This window comes from Sphaeramia orbicularis, chromosome 7, assembly GCF_902148855.1.
Source record: "Sphaeramia orbicularis chromosome 7, fSphaOr1.1, whole genome shotgun sequence".
NCBI lineage: Eukaryota > Metazoa > Chordata > Actinopteri > Kurtiformes > Apogonidae > Sphaeramia > Sphaeramia orbicularis.
In genome coordinates, this window is record NC_043963.1 from 22469660 (window position 1) to 22491102 (window position 21443).

The 21443-nt window shown below is 38.9% G+C and overlaps 1 protein-coding gene across 1 annotated transcript; it reads right to left on the reverse strand.

The window, feature by feature from the left end:
• Positions 1-7546: 7546 nt before the first annotated feature.
• Positions 7547-20775, reverse strand: c1qtnf12 (C1q and TNF related 12). The gene is made up of 8 exons (XM_030138217.1): positions 19606-20775; positions 12566-12670; positions 12307-12418; positions 11998-12182; positions 9598-9706; positions 9412-9505; positions 8220-8298; positions 7547-8136 (listed from the first exon to the last, which is right to left on the reverse strand). The coding sequence occupies exons 1-8, from the start codon at positions 19783-19785 to the stop codon at positions 8038-8040; spliced, it is 963 nt and encodes a 320-aa protein (XP_029994077.1). The 5' UTR covers positions 19786-20775; the 3' UTR covers positions 7547-8037.
• Between the last annotated feature and the right edge of the window lie 668 nt (positions 20776-21443).

A 21443-nucleotide genomic window follows, 5' to 3' on the forward strand; every position in this document is an offset into this window, starting at 1 on the left:
GCAAATTAAATATGGGAAAATATCTGATTTTCACCGAAAAAATCCAAAATACAGAAGATAATGTTATAATAAATGGTAATAAACCACTCAGGAAAGGTTAAATATAGAGAATAATCAATTTGAGAGGTGCCACAAAAGTAGCTCTGGTTCTTTATGGGCTACATAAATTTCCCAAAAATGTAATTAAACCATGTACTCCTCAAACATCTTTGCATACTGCATCAAATGACAGCTTTTTCATGTGCTGCTGCTCTCTCTCAATAAAAATCCTTCTTCTTTAAATATCTACTCAATGTGTATTTCTCACCTATTTTTAACAGTAACTAATATAGATTGTTCTTGAGGCAAAAAGAAGAAAAAGGCTCAAACAGAGTGACAGTTTCAATATTTTTAATGACATGAGATTCAAGTCTATTGGCTTCCTTGGCATCAAAATACAAGAATTTCATATTAACCAGGTACCCAAGGAAAACTTCCAACAAATTTAGGCTGATTCCAAATTATTTTCAGATTCCCTGTGATCCCCACTCCAAAGAAGACATAACAGCGTTGAGATATTATTCTAGTCTGTTGGTACCATTATAACTATTAAAACTGTTGGTATATGCCAGCCTTTTTTCTCCTTTTTGCCTCAAGTTTAAGGTCCAGGCTAAGAAACACCACCTTTTTGCTTGTGTCTTTGCCAAATAGTCATCAAACTGACCATTATCTGCACAGCTTCATATTTTATACGCATATGCCATTACTATTGAATGTCAGTTTGCAACACATCTACATTTAAAAGGATCATATTTTGCTAAATCGACTTTTATTAGTCTTTTGTACCTTTATTTGTGTATCTGGACCTTAATAGTTCAAGTTTGAATTTGAACCCTCCAGGTGCTGTAAAGCTATCTTTATATTCATTTTGGGCAAAAATCGAGTGGATTTCTACGACCTGTTTTAATTCCTTCTTAATTTGTTACGTCTATAACTAGTCACATCACGACATTTGCACATATAAGGTCAAGACTTCTGATGAGCATTTCTTTTTCTTTATGTAGACCAAAGGGAAATGTTTTAAAATGCATAATTCCATTTAAAAAAGCTAAATATCATGCCTTTAAAGCTCTCACACAGATGTACAACTAACCATAAACAAACAGATATGCAAAATAAATAGACATAGTATATGTGTGGTGGAAACTGAAAAGAAAAAAAAAAAAAAATCAGTCCTTTCTATTAACTGCCCAGATTTCCTTGACTAATACTTGTTTTGTATCTTGTATTGACTTTTATATCTCTTTTAGTTATTCACAATAACATGCTAACATGTGCATTAATTCAATAAGAACTACAATCACAGAACTGAGATTTATAAAAATTCTTGGTGATGTTTAACCCATAAAGACCCAAAGATCCACCGTCGACCAAAAGCTTCTACTGTTCTAAACTGTTGATCCACTAATCCTATCAGTACGTGTAAGTAATTGGTGTAAAATGCAGTTTTTACCTGTTCATTTTCATCAGATATAACCCATTTGGACGTTCAGAGGCTCCATAGTGATTGTGGAAACACTGTCATCTTCTACAACATTGATTCACCAGTAAAACCCATGGAGTTCGATAAATGACAGTGGATGGACACACTTGTTTTATGTTCAGTTAACAATATATTTGACTGAAAAAGTCACTTTTTCTTCAGTTTTTTTCCCCTTTGGTATAATAACCTTTGACTTTACTCTGAGCATTCATGAACATCTACATCAGGGGTGTCAAACTCATTTTAGTTCAGGGGCCACATTCAGCCCAATTTGATCTCCAGTGGGCCAAACTAGTAAAATAATAACAGTGAAAAAAGTGAAATTATATTATGATCAGGTCTACATCTACAAAGTTTCCTTAAAAATCTGAATAACATGAACAACTTGAATTGTCTTAAGAAAAACAAGTGCAATTTTAACAATATTAGGCCTCGTTTTATCAGTTTATCATTTACACGTGTGCATTAAAATCACACAAAACATTTAGTAACAGGCAGAATATTGGTAAAATCCCATTTACTTTTCTGAAGACATTTCCATTTGTTCATATTTGTTGAGGTTATTCACATTTTTTGTAAAAGTATAGTTTGGTAATGTAAACATTTTGATATAATTTAACTTTTTTACACCAAAAAACACAAAGAGAGAATTTGGGGTTGTCATTATTTATAAGTTATTATGATATTTTACTGGTTCTGACCCACTTGAAATCGAAGTGGACTGCATGTGTCTGTATGTGAAACCTGAATTAAAATGATTTTGACACCATTGATTGTTAATATCTTCAGTGTAATTTTTGCATTTCACACATTTATCCCGCGGGCCAGATTGGACCCTTTGGCAGGCCAGATTTGGCCCCCAGGCCATATGTTTGACACCTGTGACCTACATGATCACTGAACTAAATATATGAAAACAGATGATTTTCACAGAAAAAAATGCAAAATTCAGAGGATAAAAGTATAATAAATGGTGGTTAAATCACTTAGGAAGGGTTAAATAGAGAGAAAAATTCATTTGGGAACTGACACAGAAGTCACACTGGGTCCTTATGGGTTAAATAGAAAAATGCAAGAGAGAATTCAGATAGTTTCAGTTGTTTTTATGTTATTTAACCACATAATTTTGAAGAAAGCGGTGGCTCCAATGTTCATGTTCGCTTGCTTCATCACTCTGGGGCCCCTGTACCTTCTATATATCAACCCTGGAGCCTTATCAGTTTTAGGCCTTATCTTATCTACATCGCTAACCTCAGACTTGCTGCTTCATGAGCTACCAGCTCAACATGAGAACAGGTCTGCTGTCTTTATTCCCACGAGTCCTGAGCCCTAGTGGCCTCACCTACACCCCCGCTCCATCCTCTGCTATCACTTGGGGAAAAGATAATAAGGGATATTTTCCCTTATTAGTGCTATTCAAAGACTAATCATCTGCTCTAGGCCTGACATGTTTTCTAACATCAGAGTTTGTGCTGCTGTTATGGTCTCTGAGTCGGAGGTTTGAGAAACAGTGAGGTTAATCCTGCTATGCATCCAAATATTTACTTTAACTATATGCATTACACAAACAGACAATGTAGTGAGACAGGAGAAAAGTCAGACAAGACAGGTTCCAAATGAACACAATAGGTCCTGGGTCTGCGTGTGCAATTGTCCCTAATTATGATTATGATGATTCAAGGGAGCTCCACATTCCAGTGCCTCTTATGGTTTTGCTGCTATGTATCTTGGAGCCTGTGGAGCCATTAACACGATACCAATCTCACCAATGGCTCCAGTTTGGGCCTCCCATGGGCTTCTGAATGCAACCTGTCCAGCTCGAGGGAATCCAAACATCCATCCCCCTCCTCCCCGCTACACTCACACACTTTTCTCCCTAAGGAGGTGGACTTCGAGACAAACAATCAATGCCAATGACAGATTCACGTCAGACAGAGTGTAATTATGGGAATGGTGTTCTGAGAGATACTGTGTCATTAAAACCCACCGTCTCCACTCCAAATGCAACGGATTCTTTCCCGTTGCCTGTCTGTAATGTGCTCGTGTGGGTTTTCTATGCGCCGGTGCGTTAATGTTGAGCTGGACCGGTGTTTGTGTTGCTCTAATCTACCCTTATATAACTGTTGTGTTATTGCACAATGGGTTGATGAGTGAAACCATAAAGGTGCAGAGATGAACGTACTGTAGACATGACGGAGACATGAGACACAATCTGAGGGGCCATGCATGACTGAAGGAAGCCACGAATACACTTGACAGCAGCAATTTAAGAATTAAATTACTGAAAATGCTTACATAGCTGCTGGCTGAGTTTGGAACCATTCTCACCCAGACGCCATGAAAGCAAAATTATTCAGAGGAAGATATGACACGTTTGGTTTGCACGGGTTTTAGAAAAATAGTGTTGACACTCAATTTGCGCAGGTATATTAGGAGTACATATGTCCTGGAGGCATCGAATAAAGACATGATGTACGCTGTGAGGCAAAAATGAGTTGCACAGGCAAAGAACAAATCAGGAACAAGCAAATGCAAATTAATATCTGTCTTTTTCTATTTGAACTCCACCAACAAATCAGTGAGGTGACAGCTGAGGTGCACCCAATCTGTGTTCCAATTCCTGGCAAATAGGCTTAAATGAGATGCCACACTCTCACAAATCCCTACACCTTGGTTACATACATAGAAAATCAGGGAAAATCAGAGGGGTAATCTGTTATATTAATGTGAAAACAAGCAAGTAATGCACACACACATTTTTCTTTCATCTTCGTCCTCTACCCAGGATATGGAGGACTGAGGACACGGGAATGGTGTCATAGCAACAGGCCTGTTTGGGGCAGCCTCGATATCAGCGGGACATGGACTGCTCGGCTCTGTTTGGAGTAACTCAGGCTGCTGTGAAAAAATCCAAGGCATGTTAAAAACATAATATACAGGAGCCTGGCATCCCTACGAGAGAGTCTCAGTGTCTGTTCCTCTGTGCTCCCTGCAGGTAGCCATGTTTGGAAGTGCTGACAAACAGAGAAGAAAGACAGAATGCATGGGGTCTCGGCCGGTGACTGGCTCTTTGCCAAAATGTCACATCCTCTTCATACTTTGGCTCCAACTATGGTCACCTCTTATAACCGTGCCTGATCATGCTGTTTAAATGTGATATATACTAAATGTGTATTCTTATTAAGCTGCTGTGTTCAGTTTTAATGAGCATTAAATATATTTTGCTGTATTTCCTTCAAACTATACCCAGGTCATACTTCATATTTTACTTATTACCTCCGCCAAGGAGGTTATGTTTTTGCCAGCGTTGGTTTGTCTGTCTGTTTGTTTGTCTGTCTGTTTGTTTGTCTGTCTGTCTGTTTGTCTGTCTGTGTACAAGATAACTCAAAAAGTCATGGACAGATTTGGATGAAAATTTCAGGAAATGTTGATACTGGCACATGGAACAAATGATTAAATTTTGGTGGTGATCGGGGGTGGGAGGTGGGGGGGGGGCATGGGGGTCCACTGATCTGCCTTGGCAGAGGTCTATGCTGTCCGAGTGCTTTTCTAGTTTGATTCTGTAAAATCCCTGTAAAAGGAATAAATGTCGTAAATTAGCAATCACTGCAAACAAACATGGGCTACATGGGATTGTTGTTCACAGTTTGCATGTATCTGTCCCAATCAAATAAACAGTAAGTAAATAAATTGCATGGATTTTTAGCAAATATAAGCAGTTTTTATAATAATTTCACAAGTGAGTGTGACTAAACACTGTATGGTATTGAGGTATTAAAGGGTGTGGTGTGGTTGTCGATGTATGGTCTCGCAAATTCTTCTTCTTCTTCTTCTTCTTCTTCTTCTTCTTCTTCTTCTTCTTCTTCTTCTTCTTCTTCTTCTTCTTCTTCTTCTTCTTCTTCTTCTGCTTCTTCTTCTTCTTCTTCTTCTTCTTCTTCTTCACCCTTTGTTGAGACAATTTGCTTAAACCTCAGTCACAAAGGTAGAGGAATCTCATACTTAAAGTCCTAATTAAAGCTATACAACCCAACTATGTTGACTTACAGGGCAGACAGAGCCCTCAGAGATTCACAATGGGGCCATTCATAATACCTCACTTCTCTGAAGGAAAAGAGAAAAAGCAGTTGCTCTTAGCATTTGGGCAGATGTAATTGCAATCACTCAGCTTGTCTGATGCTGATAATGGGGCGATGGGAAATTCCTGTCAGAGTTGTGGTGCAGGGTGGTTTCGCAACCACTTTGGCAGGCTCCGTGTTCCACTGTAGGGCAGCGAATGCGTTACGGCATGCTCACATAGCTGTCATTAAACACATTTCGAAAAAAAAAACATAACACAATCAAAACTCACAAGTGTGCCATTCTCTTACATGTTGAGCAATGAAAGCACAAATATTATGTGAAACGTATATCATCTGTTATCCTTGCACAGTTTAACATGCTGAAAGACGACACCTTATGAAAAAAGGAAAGGGGGTGTTCATATAATTGCCAGTCGTCTAATATGCACTATAAATTTTGGTCGAGTTATATGTTTCCAATAAAAAGATTTTTTCAATGTCTCTATTTACATTTTGTCATTTTTAAATTAGACATTTCTTATGACAAGTAGTTTATGTGAAAATTGAGCTCTGGGAAAAAAAAAAAAAAAAAAAAAATCCACATTACCTAAATAAGTAGGGCAATTCATTTAAAAATAAAAATGTTATGTTTGTTTTCCAAATTTTGGGTGTGCTTTCCAGCAAGCAGCCCGTTCCTGTCTGAAATGTGTGCTACAGTTGGTGGCTGAAATAGCACGTGGGTGCAATGTTCTTGTGGTTGGTCCTTGGGTACAGTATGTGACACTTGGCATCTCAGTAATGCTTCCATGAGAAGCCTCTATTATAAGGCATTCATGCAATGATGCTAACAAGCTCATTTTACTGACTGGACAGGCATTTGTGCCTTAAAGTCTCAGACCTCCTTAATAGCGTCCTGTGAGACCACCCACAAACAATATGAATGATTTTTTTAATAATCACTAAAGAGTAAAAAAAAAAAACAAAAGTGCTATTTGTCTGGACAGCACCTTGACTATTCAGTTTTAATTAAACTGAAACTTGAGGAATAAAAATACATGAAAAGCAGCCTGGGCAAAATGAGCCTTAGTTTTATAGTTTTCCTGACAAATGATCCTGAATGACATGGAGAGTGTCTGATTTCAGACACAAGATATTTTACAGGTAGGTAACTGCAGTCATGCATGTACTTGGCTGTCTGCCAGTGTTTGCAAAGGTATTTGAGGCATTTTGAGTAATTTACAATTCAAATAATGCCACTGAGTTTGTTTTGTTGCACTCCAGAGACTGCTTCCAAAGTAAATGCAGAGGTTCCATTGCGACAGAATATAAATGTTCCATTAACTTACCAGCTCTGAAGGAGTGCTTATAATATCACCACTAGTACATGCAAAGACCAAATAGCAGCATTTTAAAGATTTTAATTCAGCATATTATATGTGATAAAAAAAATAATAATCAAAAGGTATAATTTTATTCTTGCACTCTGTGGTTTCAACATTCCATGAGAGAGTAAATCAACACAACATTGATACATTTTACATCTCAAACATAAATACTGTATGAAATTTCAATGCTTTCCATTGTTACTGGTGCATCAGTTATGATAAATTACACATACCTAATGTATATGCCAATAAAAGAATAAAATAGTAAATATAAACAGATGATAAATGATAACACAAATGGACTGTAAGAATAACATCAAATTCATAAAAAATAATTTCGTCTTACAGGAAACGAATACACAGTAATATTTCAAATGTTGTATGGGACATTACATTTTTAGGATTAACTGAGGCCATTTCCTGTCTATTGAGCATATTTCCATTGTCCAGTGTACTCACAGAGTCTATGCACCACATAATATATATGTATATAATATATATATATATATATATATATATATATATATATATATATATATATATATATATATATATATATATATATATATATATATATATATATAAAAATGTGATATTTTATCCTTGAGAAAAGTTACTGTGGTTCAAGAGTGTGCACAGGATAGATCATTCAGACACAAATATTAACATGTTTCATCAGCTCACATACATACATACATTATGTGTTTCATGTCCTCGGTATCTATCCAGAGAACATAAGACCATTGACATTTGGTGTACGGCAAAGGCTTTCGATGACCATGACAACATACTGTAACAGACATATTCACTGCTATGCTTTCAGGTTAAAACTGGTAAAGTTTCTTGAGGATGCGGCAGTGCACTGTGAAAAACAAACTCGGTCCTCGAGTTCTTCATTCACACTGTCCTTTCACCATCTGACAAGCAGTCAAGTCAGAAGTCAGCTCTTCCTCCCTAACTCAAACCTCCTTTGCGGTTTGTCGTGTGTGAGTTGATGCTTTAAGAAGTCCATTGAAAATCGGCAGCAAGTGGATGACATGGGCGCCCTGTTCACTGGCCGAGGGATGGGAGGCTATACACCGAGCAGCATGCCCATAAAATCTGAACCGTTCTGTATTGTAATAGAAGCACCAGCTGCGTTATCCACAAATATGGAAGTGTACTGCCCAGCCTGGAGAGAAAACACACACAATACTGATGTAGTTGGAATGTGCACATATTTTAAGTTTGCGTCTGTGTTAGCATGTTGCTCACCTGTAGCTCCAGCAACCCCTGGACACTGACAGTGAATATCTTGCTGTTACTTTCTAACCCAACAATCATCTCAAGTGAGCTGCAATCATATAGAAAAGACATTCATAAATAAAAAGTGTGTGTTCTACAGTTCATGTCAAGTACACTTACTGTAAGATTATATAAGACTGGGTTAAAATGCCTTATATTAACAGATAAGTGCCCTTGGATTCTGCAGAGCTGCTTGTTTTGTCGCTGCAGGCTTCAGCCACACAGACCGAGCACTGGCTCCTGTTAAGTGGAAAATGCTACATTTTTATGGCAAATCAATCATGTTTGTCTTCACTCTAACTGCCATCACAATGAGGCTCATTTCACATTCTCTGCATTTTCATGTGTGGGAGGGTGAGAGTGGCTGGGGCTTTGGCTGGAGGAGCAGAAGCCAAGCACTCTTTTGGGTTAGGTAAGCCATCATAATAATATTATTTATACGTTCCTCTCATTGTACCTCGCTAGAAGGGAGTCTGCGGAGCTCTGCAAAGTCCGGGGGAGACTTGAGGGAGCAATTTATTTCAGCAATTTTCACCGACTTTATGTAAATAGAGATTTTGAAATACTGGAAAGAACTCAGAGCTGTTCCCAACTGTACTTGTAATATTCACCACTCCGACCTGCTGCATTAGATACTTCATTAACCCCAGAAAAGGGGATTTGACTGGGCTGCTGCTGAATACAACAGGCAGCCTGAAGTGTCAAAGGTGAGTCTATAAAGATTAGTTAGGCGACAGGGACCAGCGCTCTAAATGAGAGGACATTTCCTTTAAAGACCTGCTCTAGTTTTATACAGGAAATGCCAAACTGGTTCCACACAAACTGCAACAGACAACACCTTTAACAGCTCATAAATTCTGGTGAAAGTTAGGACAGCATTAAACCCTCATAAAATATCACAGCCTTAGGGTAAAAGTAAACAAATTGTCAAAATAAGTATGAAGAACGCTGAGACTAGTTGCTGTGGTCGTATTCATAACATCCAAAGATTAATTTTATTCACTTGTATTGAAGGTAGGTTTGTGAAAACACTCGCCAGCATGTGTTTTGGTTGTAACAAATGAAAAGCACATGGTTAGGAGAGATTATACTAGAAAAGGCATAAGGTAGGATAAGAAGTACTGATTTTTCTAGGCACAAAACTATGTAACAGAATACTTACGTGTATCTGTGACACAGTGAGTCGATGCAGATCAGAACTCGAACATTATCCCTGGCCTTTAGCTGACTCTTGCTCCTCTTCACCTCATTGTGATCTATAAAGAGGGAAAAATCACAATAACAGATGGGAATGGTAGTTTGCATGTGCTGAATGTACTCCATCAGACCTATAGTAATTTTTTTTTACCAATGTGAACGTTAGCAGAGAACTGGTAGATCCCTGTGATGGGAGCTGTGAACCTCCCAGTTGATTGGTCCATCCCTGATCCTCTGAGGAAGGCTCCTTTAGCTGGTGGCTAAACAAACAAAAACAAAATTAATATTTCAGACAGAGGAACCACAGACAATCTTCATTCAGCTACCCAAAGCTTCATACCAGGGGTGTCAAACATGCAGCCCGGGGGCCAAATGTGGCCCGCCAAAGGGTCCAGTTCAGCCCCTGGAATGTTTTTGCCAAGTGCAAAAATTCCACAGTCTTGAACTGAATTAAGCATAAAAAATTTTAGCTTGAATTAAGGAAAAAATCTTGAATTAAGCCAAAAAAAAAAAATCTTTGATTAAGTAAAAAAAATCTTCAGTTAAACCAAAAAAAAATCCTCCATTAAGTAAAAAAAATCTTCAATTAAGCCTAAAAAAAAATCTCAAATTTAGCAAAAAATCTTGAATTAAACAAAAAAAAAATCTTCAATTAAGTTAAAAAAAATCTTGAATCAAGCCAAAAAAAAATCTTGAATTAAGTAAAAAAAAAATCTTGAATTAAGCCCAAAAAAATCTAGAATTAACAACTTAATTTTTTTTCTTTGTTTTAGTGCTAAAAATAACATTAAATTATGAAAATATTTACATTTACAACCTATCCTGTAACACTAAAATGTGAATAACCTGAACAAATATGAACAACCTGAAATGTTTAAAGAAAATTAAGCACAATTTTAACAGTTCTTCTGCCTGTTCCTCAGTGTTTAGCGTCTTTGTAGATCTGATCTATAATGCACATGGAGAAATGATAAGCTGAGGAATAATATTGTTAAAATTGCACTAAATTTTCTTGCGTTTTTTAATTTAAATTTCAGTTTTTTCTTTTTTTTTTTTTTTTTGATGGTTTATAAAAGTAAGTATGCTCATAATTTAATGAGTTTTTTTTTACACTAAAACAAAGACAAAAATTTGGAGTTGTCATTATTTATAGGTTATTATGTTATTATTTTTCTGGTCCGGCCAACTTCAGATCAAATTTGGCTGAATATGGCCCCTGAACTAAAATGAGTTTGACACCCCTGCTTTATACTTTACTGATTTTGTGTAAGTGGCTGTAGTTTTAATGTTGCTAGACTAGTGAGTGTATTTAAATTTAGAGAGATTCTTTAGTCTCCCTCTGTCCTAAAAGTGCATCTATTTTAACCTGTAGGACTTCATGCATCATGTTTTGCTGCTGCTGCTCTGAAAACAAGTTCAGATTGTGTCCATATGAATGTCTTTGCTGCAGATATAATTGGTGAGACAGCAAAAATTACAGCTGGAAAGAACAAATGAAAGCTGTTACCTGTCAGAGAAAACGATTCTGAGTGAAATCGACAACAGACTGTGCAGTGTTCACTCCATTAATGAGTAAATTTCTTCAATGTTCTTGTAACTATTGGCTATACATTGAGTTCTCAAAGTATGAAAAATTCATAGTTTTTCTGTCAAATGAAAGCAAAATTATCAGTCATATTGCTTAATTCATCCAGAAACCAAGTAAAATTCCAAATAATTCTAGGCTACATTTTACAAGAGGTGAGTAAAATTGGGATTCAGATTGTTTTTAAGATTCTAACTGAAAAGATTGTCATATGATGTTTTAGTTGGATCACCCAAACCTTATTAATATTATATTATCATGTGTGCATCCTTCACCCATAGGCTCACAAGTTACAACATATGCTCAGCTGCAGAATAGGATTGAGATATTTGGCAACCAAACAGACTCAGATTCACATTTCGCACCATTTTAATACTCTTTATTCCTCATTGTCTACCTCTTTACTTGTGACTCTTGAGTGATATGTAAAATATCCTGTTTTGCTGCCAAAGTGACACATACTAACATAGTGCTGTGTGTGTAAAAAGTATGGCACTGCTTGATCATCCGTCCTCCATCCCCGTCAGCCCATCCCAACAAGGCATAGTTCTTCCACTACAGCATGCTGTTTCAAACAGTGTCTATTTCTGTCCTCTCCACACTTTATTCCAAGTCAGAGACAGAGTGCCTTTTGTATGCTGCCCAGAGAGTGATGTGTAGAATTGAAAAAGTAGATATTTTTTGACCAAAGAGCCAGTCTGAGCCTCGGCGTGGCACTGCTTTGCCAGTGCCAGTTACCAGTAAGAGGATGATCCCCTCATAATTCCCCCACATGCAAACTTAGCAATGATTACACTAAACACTCACTCATTCAAACATGGTTAAGACAGAGGAGCAAATGGGTCAGAAACAAAGCATGTAACCATGCAGAAGAGGATTAGCCAAAACTTCACTTTTTTTCAGCCACACACAGAGAACAGAGCTGAACCAGTTCATAAACATTTACTCGGTTTCAAACAAACATACTGTCTGAAAGTTTTGGAGTTCCACCAGAGTCTTCTTGTCCACTACCACAGGCCCCTTGAGCTTGCAGTGGAAAGCTTCTTCTATTCGCCGGTAGGAGGTCATCCCCTCGAGGGTGAGGAGAGCCATGGGTACCTGACTGGGGCTGGTTTGTCTGTCCAGAGCTGCTGCTCTCCTCTCTGAAGCCTCTGACAAATGACAAAACAGCATCATATTTAACACCCAAAAATGTCTGAGAGGAATTTCAACACCCTCATTTTAATCAAACTAAAGAGGAACTGAGATATGGTTAAGAATTCAGCATCTCTTTACCTTTTATCATCTCTTTGAACTCCTGAAGAAGAACTTCCTGCGTCACTTCAGCCCCAGGAGAGCCAGGAGGTCCCTGTGGACCAGGAGGACCAGGGGGACCAGGTGGGCCAGGCTAGTGGTGAAGAGACACACAAAACAGAAGGATGCTGAAAATGATTTTTATTTTTCACCCCTAAGATGTCAGTTGATTAAAGATCATAAAAAGTTTTGACTCTGTTTCACCAGCTTACAGGACAAACAGTCCTTCTACTGAGCTTACCAGGGGTCTTTTCCTTTTGCGACACTTTCCAGGGAAGTTGCCAACTGGTCTTTTGACAAAGTCCATCCATGATCCCAGTGGGTCCACTCTCTGGTGGTCAGAAATCTGCAGTACAAAAAAAAAAAACATTGTTGCACGTAAATAAATATCCCATTAAGAACATTTACTGAGGTAGAATAGAACAATTAACAGCCGTGCAGTTGATAAATACACTAGTGAGCTGCACATATTCTGCTATAATGAGCAAGATCGTTTAAAGAAATTGCAGCTGAATTCTTCATTGAATAATTACAACATACCTACAAAAAGTGCTGGTTACGAAATCTCTCATATATTTCATATTGAAATAATAGTCTCCAATGGGAAATAATGCAAAGGATTGTACCTTTGAGGCTAAATCCAATGACTCATAATTTCTTCTCTTAAACCATCTTTGGAAAATCTTGCCCTAAGATACAATTAAATGGTGCCAGACACCAATGAAGGTCACTCAGGGAAACCTCTTTCTTTCTGCCTGTCCTGCCATGCTGACTGTGATTCCCTTCAGGAGGAATTCAGTTTTTAATGACGCATCCACGTCCAGCTACCATTCTTCTCTGAAAGCTGCACTTCATGCTTATTTTTTCATTCCAGATCATTCAGGTGCCACGTCAGGTCTTATTTGCCCAATAGGCTCAAATGAATGCAAACAAATCTTGTCAATTGCCTTTTCTCAGCACATGAAAATTTCCATGAGCTCTAATGTGAAAAATGAGTCTGCCTGTGTATGTGTGATGTACATTCTGTGGATTGTAGACTCAATTAGTCTATAACAACATGTCAAAATGGGCAAAACATTCTCCCCAACGTAAAGACATAGTATTTTTTTTGTAATGATAGAAAACATAAGATACCAAATATTATAAATGGATAGCAGGTTCTTTTGATTTAAGATTGTTTGTTCATTTTTTGACCTTGTGTATGCTTAATATTCTTATCAGAAATAACTCTACTATAACAAATTACATTATAAGGATCTGGGATCTGCATTGTAGATAAGAAATGGCGCCCTTACATACACATAGGCAACTTCTGGCAGCAACATGATTTGGCACGGTGTATTTTTTTTCTAAATTTTGATAAAATATGTAGCTGTATGAATTGCAATCACAGCACGCTCACATCTTACCCTAAACCCCAAATGTCGAGTGACTTCAGTTGAGATAGAGGAGGAGATAAAGACGAGCCATGGAGGTGAGCTGTCTGAAATGGAATTTGTTTAGGTTTGGCAGCAGGACACGGATCACTTATCTGCAAAACCAACATGCTCCTTTCCTCACTTTTAAAAACCTGCCTCTTGTTCCACCGCAACAAAGTACGTCCTTGTTTGTCTTTTCAGAATACTGGAATAAAAACTGTTTTTTCATTGCTGGGATTTGTGGCAGCCTCTTTCTCCCAGTGACTTTCTCTTCTCTCTGACAGCAGACAAAATAAACAACTTAACAGGCGCTGCGCATGTTGAACCCTTGTGTGTTTTTGTTGTGATTTTGAGGCTTGGAAACAGATCAGAAGCGAGGCTGATTTGGTCAGGACAAGAATATTTGTACACTGCTCAATACTGTTTCCATAAGACTGTTGGATAAAGTGCTTTTTCCACATTTTTCATATTCATTGACAGAGCAGTTTTGTAGGTTTTAACAAATATTAACATGTTCATGACTGAGGGCTTGTGCTGCTACTGGTGGGTTTATACTAGTATTCCTTGCCTGTGGCAACTCTGGTATCTTTCCACTGGGATTAATTGTAAAACAGTGAATCAACACCACAGACATTCAGAGTGCAGTCTGATGTAAAAGGCACCCACCCCATTATGAACGCCAACAGTTGTTAATTCTGAAAAACACAAATCTTCACTTTTTTTTTTTTTTTTTTTCATGTGTTAATTTTAGAGATCATTGTCTGCCTTTACAGTGATGTGAAACAGTGCAAGTTGGCCCACACATGTAAGTTATAATTACACATCTTAGCCATTCCCTACATAATAATAAAAAAGACAGCGTATCATTGCCAGGAAATCAGCCATACTCTGAGCTTGTTATCCTCTTTAACACACGCCATTGTAATTAAACCATTAAAACTTTGCCCTCAAGGATTTTCTGTGCTCAAGGAAAAAAGGCTACAACCAAGGTAATTATTACCTTCATTTCTGAGTGAAAAAAATAACAGCAAATCACTATATAAATAATTTAATCATCAGCTTAAGTCCTGCTCAACTCTTTCCATTTTGCAGACTTGTGCTCTGATGTAAGGCATCTGTACTAGTGACAGCTGGGGTGGCTCACACAACTCGCCAAAAGAGATTTGAGATTCATTGTATGCAGGTGAGTCTCTGTGTTGACCGGGAACATCAAAGAGTCCACACACGCAGACATGAAAACCATATTGCTTGATGACACAGGAAAACCTGTCAGAGGTGTTCAATCTCTCACTCATTGCTATTAAAAGTGGCGCAATGTAAACTATGGATTCCCTCGCATAGCTCTGCATCAGCACGTACAACTTGTGAACAAAGTGGGGAGGGAGCAGATCCAGGTATCATTCTGAGAGCTGATGAAGAACACCGGGTCTCTGGCTTTGATCAGCGCTGATGTATGAGCACCTCAAAGTGGCCTCGTCTGTCAGTGGGTGTAAAGCGCACGCCATTCCAGCACGGACTGAGAGAATGTGTCAGGTATCCTTTCTAAAGGTGAGAAGGTTTAAATCTTCCAGACAGTGTTTATCCTCATTGATGGGCTCTAAATCATGCCAGATTACTGAGTCACAGCTCCTAGGAGAGGGATGCACTGTACCAAAATGCACACTAAAAGTACAAAGAGACTGTTTTATTAACCTAAAGCACAGCGGCTTTGAAGCTCTCAGATCCATTAATGAATCAACTTTAATAATTGCTGATCTTTCGCAGAAGCCTAAGATATTTTATTACCCAGAAAATAGTCCTTTGGGTCTGTATGAATATGGCTTTTACGTGCATAGCTTTAAGTGTGTTTGTCATGTAGTTTAGGGAAAATTAGGTTGAATTTATTTGAAGCAATAAAGTGGGAAAATATTTCCCCGGGGCAGCATGCCACCAAAAACACAAACACAACTGTTAAAACATGTCTCTGAGGCTGCAACTGATACTGAAATTCTACTCCATGGAAGGCAGCTCCTGAATTCCTCTCTCTTGTGTGTACAGTTGAACTTATCTTATTTTCATTTACTTGTTATCTACTTTGCTACCTGTTCGTACACATGAGATGACAAGAAACATTTTGCTGCTGATAAAAAAAAAATGTTGCAATGTTCACAGACTGGTTTAAAGTTGGACAGGATGATGGAGAGCTTTCCATAATCCCTTGTTTTTACATCTCGGTACTGCTCCCTGTGCAGTCATCCATGCATGGGTGGACGGGCCGATCCCACCCCTGGAGGCAGGCATCCCCGGGCAGTGTGGGATGAGGAGGGGATCCTGGTAACCTGCATGCATCCCAGCTGTCATGTATCCACCCCCGTGTTCCCCACCGCTGCACTTCACAGACATAGATTGCCTTAAGGATTTATCGTCGTAGAGCTAAATGCAGTTAGACATGCAATGTTAACTCTGTTTTCTTCTCACTGTGTTGCTATTCAGTTGATTAGTCTATTGCACTTCGAAGATACTTTGATAAATATTATAAGAGTTGCATTTGCAGATGCTAATAAAATGTTAACTTATGTTTTTTTTAAGCCACATTAAATATCTGTGTTGTACAAACAAAAAATCTGTGTGCAATAATTATGTATATGTGTGAGAGAAAGTGAGAAAATGTATGTTTATGCCGAAGAAATCACCAGAAACACTCTCAGCTTCTTCTTGATATAAAAAGCAATATGAGCTGAATGAAGCTTTGATGGCTGTATCACATCTGTTTTGTGTACAAATTATAGCTTTGCATTTGGAATGGGTTCTTATTTTCCCTGTGGTAGGTAAAATGGGCTGTTGAAAAGTGATCCAGTTTTCAGGTACAAGTTATATTTGTCCTACGATTTCAGTTGTGGAAGAACACAGTGCGTTACAAATCATCACATCCCTCTCATTTCACATGATTCGTTTGTGGTTCAACACTATGTTACATAAGGGTAATTTTTCTTTTTTTTATATTAAGAAATTAATTTTCCTTTTGCTTTGCATGTGGTTGTTTTAGAGAGAAAAATGAAAAGGAAATAAGGTCACTATAACTACTAAGCTCTTTTCTCATAAATTAACTCAGGCCTTTATCCACAGCCATAGCAGACCAATATTCTGTAAAGCACAGCAATAATTCTGATTTCATGGTTTCAGAAATCCATTGTGAATAAAGGAACATGACCAGCACATGATAAGAATCAGGCAAGATTAAGGGATTTCTGTAGACCTGGCATTGATCTGAACCTATGAGTAATTAAATTAAACGGTCCGTCTACATCTGCGAGGTGAACACACAATCCCATACAGACAGTTTATTTTACTTGGAAATTGCAGGTATAATGACAAGAGAGCGTTTATTATTTGCTTCACCTTCGTTTACATGACTTTATAAATGTAATTTTACTGTGTTAAATAAGCATAACCCCTTTAGTCTTCTGACATATTGATGTGTGGGTTCACCGGCATAATATAGGTAGTTCATGGCATCAGAGGTGTGAGTTTTCACAGTGGCCCTGTTTCCTGTGGGACTCGGTCTTGTCTCATATGTGTATGTTGATCCAAAAGGTCCCACACACTGTTGCATTAATCATCACTGGGGATGAGAGAGAGGAAACAAAAACCCTTGCCTAGGGCTAAACCCAGCCATTACTCAACACGCCAGGCGTGATGTTTGACTTGACTCCCTCAATTACAGCCATCACAGATCTCTCACTGCTCTCAACAATGACAGATTCCTCTCATCTTTAGAGTGGAGCGTAATAAGGCTTACATTCATGTTCGTTTGACATATTGCCCTTAAAGTATAAATTGTACAACATTCTACAAGTTGTTTGAAATGTACTTTTGTAGTTATGATCTCATTTTAAAAAATCCACTCACGGCACAACTCCACACCTCACTATTGTGATCACTTTCAAATGGAAAATCTTCCAAGGAATGCAGCGTACGATGCACGCTGCCAACAGCCCACACACGGGATTGGTCAGATAGAAGTGAATGCCATCATAAGAACTGTTTCCACTGTTTCCACTGGGCACAAGGGAAAAAAATGTAAATGTGGAGTGTAAATGTTTGGCTTGTTTGAGAACACAAATTCCTTGCCAAGACAGCTCCAATGGACGTGTTGTTTTCCCTGGGATGTAACAGATGTGTAATTGGATAAACTTACAAACTACCCAAAAAAAGCAAGGTTACTGCTTTCGTGGTGTGTGGCACACTTTTTTCTTCTTGAAAAAAGAAAAAGAAAACAGGGATAGAGTGGCACCAACAAATGCGATGTGTTTTACAACCTTGAGCACAACCAATTCTACAGATGTCAGGCTTAAAGCTCAGGTTCTCATCAGAGGTGACAATGTTTGGCAAAGACACTATCTGGCATAACACTGCGTCTTAAGAGTGATTATGTCATTACCCTCTGATTGTGAGAGACGAGATGAAAAGAATGTTAGTGAGGGAGGCACAGGGGGCTAATCCTCACCGAGGTGTTCTCTTTCAGGACCCTTTCTATGGGGCTTTGTCAGGGGCTTACACGGCATGCTGCCCCAGTTTTCGGGGCCGCACCGCCCCTATCGGATGTCCCAGACACAGCGGAGTCAGCCTAGGCCTGTGAATGACAGAATCAATGGGCTGGGAACAACATAGCCATAGGTCTTTAAATATCTGCCCACCTAACTTTCCCAGGAATTACATCATGGCAGTGAGCCTATATGAGACCTCAGGGGAACAGTGTTTGCGAAAACAGCAAGACACCCCACTCCCTGTGGGATGAGACACAGGAGTGAGATCTCAGTGGGGTGCAATCTTCAGCAGGCTTGAGGGTTGACACAAGGTCATCCTTCATAGGCTCTGCTTTTACAGAGCAAACCAAGTCAAATAAACATTACTGGGCCACAACCACCTACAATGTGTTCTTAAAGATACAAAGGAGACCTCACTGCACAGTTTCAGGGGGGAAAAAGTCAGTGGAGGTTACCGTTAGGATTCCAGAGACTGGCTGGTAGACACTGGAGTGAAAGCTGGTATATAGGGCAGAGAGACTTATGAGAATGCCAACATAATGGGTGGGCTGAAAGCAAAACAAATAGCCTGTTGGAAACTCTTGCAAATATGCAACACCAGCAATAAACCAATAAATAACAGTGTCAAGGGCCAACTGTTGCTCCTGAAAATGGAGTCATACCACTGTAATGCAGCTTTGCCAGAGCACATTTCTTATAAAATAACATTGTTATTGACTTCTTTTTTTGCACTTTTTGTCATAGTAGCATTCTCTTTAACTGGTAGAGGCTGTTCAAGTTAGTCTGTGTTTTATCCTTAATTATGCTTTTCTAGTTTTGTAATCATATTTTCTACAGGTGTAATGAGAGTTCTGTAATTCTTATCTTGTCTTGTCTTATTTTGGTTGATCTTCACATCTTCACAGTATCAAGATTTGTTCACACAGGCCAGAAAATTTGTAGCAGACACCCACAGCACACCCTAATTGATGTATTGATCAGCCCTTAGATGTCCACATTCCTGGCATTCCTCCGGAAGTCATCCATTAAGCGTTTCACACATATTGATCCGTCTCACTGTCTGAGGTTTGACCTGGTGGGGCACACCTGTCCTGTGCTAGATTTTGCCTTTTCCACACATTATTTGTCCCAGTACCCAGTTGTTGCTGACAAAAAAAAAGTACTGCATAATTTTCATTTCTGCAGATTGACTTCAAATGTTAAATTATGTACAATATTAGTGGTTATATGACACCCTAAAAAAAAGCAGCTGATGGGTGACACCAACTCTAAACCACTCTAAAATGTCATAAATGGCCAAAATGTAAATATTGACTTCAAAGAGTTTAAACCAATACCTTGATGTTTCCACCGACTTCTTCACTGTTGGAGACTGTTGCATTGTAGGTTTCTGTGTTTTGTGGGGTGCCCTCCTTTGGCCTTTTTCTCTCCTTCTTGGCATCCACACCCTCCAAAAGGAGACACTGAGTCCAAAACACTGCAGCCACCATTGCCAAAGGCCCTGCCCCACACCACATCTTCACACTTTTTCAACCAGCACCAGGATCCCTGCAGAAACAGGCTGAATTTTCTGTGGAGCACCAGAAGTCTGACTCAACAGAAGCTGAGGATGCTCTTGAAGCGCCCAAACACAAAGTCCCAATGGGAAGGAGACCAGAGGAATGCAGTTTCAGGGACTCTCTGTCCAAGAGACTGTCAGACAGACTGCTGCCGCTCTTGCTTCCCTCTTGATGAGCTCTCAGCCAGTAGAACGTTGCAGGGGCACTGTTAACTCTAGCCAGAAAGCCAGGAGGCTTACTCAACTATGAAATGTGTCAAGCAGAATGGTCCAAGGGAATGACAGATCGGCGTAGATCTGACAGCAAATAAACCCATTAGTGAGATTTTTCACGCTTTCTGCTCTGTTGGGGGGTGAGGGGTAGGGGGGGGTACAAGGGGCAAAAGAAGAGGCAGAGAGGAGGGGCGTCCAGAGCTGAGGGTGGGCTACAAGGTTCTAGAGATGGATGGCAATGTTCTCTTTTTCCCCCTCACTCCCTCCTGCTGTTTTTCAAACTGAGAAATTGATTCTGTCTCCAAAATAGTGTGGTAGTTGGAAAAACTCTAAGATCCACAAAAGTTGGGCTTTGATCAAAAGATGCAGTTCAGCATACAAATCAGTCTGTCTGTCCACACACCATATGCCCACGGGATGCAGAGTGAACAAAGCCCAAGAGAAGATGGATGAGATCCAGGTTGGATCTTTGCCCAGCCTTCTTCTCCTCTCCTTGAAGTATAAACTGGCTCCTCACCGCTATCACACAACATAAAACTTTATGGCCAGAAGGGTGCTCTTCTGCTTTTGGCTGACAAAACTCAGGTGCTCTCTAAGTCATCAAGTCCAAGTCCATTTGCAAGTTTGACATCACAGAGCTGATCTTGTGTGTGGTAGGTCCCTTTTCGCCTGTCCTGTTGCTCTCCCTGTCCCTCTGGTCTCAGTTGCTCCTTTGCTCTCTGACTGAGCTTACAGGAGGGCTCACAGTGGAGTTTTATCATCACCCTTTCTCCCTCCCGCTTCCCTTTCTCCCCCTCTCCCTCCTCTCCCCGTCTCTCTCTCTCTCCACTCTCTCTTGCCTCTATTGGCAATCTTACTAGCTTATTCAGCTCTGTTTTATCTCAAATGTGAAATGCTTGAGTTGAAGAGGTTCTTTGGCAGACAAGTTGAGTGTGATGTGTATAAAGATGTGTGTATCTCACAGAGAGTGTCTGTCATTTTGGCTCAATTAGCCTGCTCTACCAGTGCCTTGTGTTTACATCCAAGCCAGAAATAGTAGGGATTTTTGTGTAGTTTTTGTGCTCTCGAAGCATTATCTTTCCACAATCTCTTACTTTACAACCTGATACAGAATGGTAACTATAAAATATAGGCCTATTCGGGTGTCCTTTTCTGACCACTACATTGGCTTAAGTAATACTTTTGATAATTTGTATAAACAGAATAAACTGCAAATCTAAAATAAAAAAGACTGATTTTGAAAATTATTAATGGATATTTTTAAATCATATACATTTTTCAAAAATCATGCTGCCTTCACATTTGTTTAATAAAATAACAACTTTCATTTATACAGAAGAGACAATACGTTTGTCTTTACCTTGCATCCTACATTTTTATTTACCGCTATTTGGTCTGTTTGAC

Coding starts and splice junctions, on each gene's coding strand:
- c1qtnf12 (XM_030138217.1), bottom strand. CDS start 19,785: ATGTGGTGTGGGGCAGGGCCTTTGGCAATGGTGGCTGCAGTGTTTTGG. Junction 12,419..12,565: donor GCAAAAGGAAAAGACCCCTG/GTAAGCTCAGTA, acceptor CTTCACCACTAG/CCTGGCCCACCTGGTCCCCC. Junction 9,506..9,597: donor CTCTGCTAACGTTCACATTG/GTAAAAAAAAAT, acceptor CCCTCTTTATAG/ATCACAATGAGGTGAAGAGG.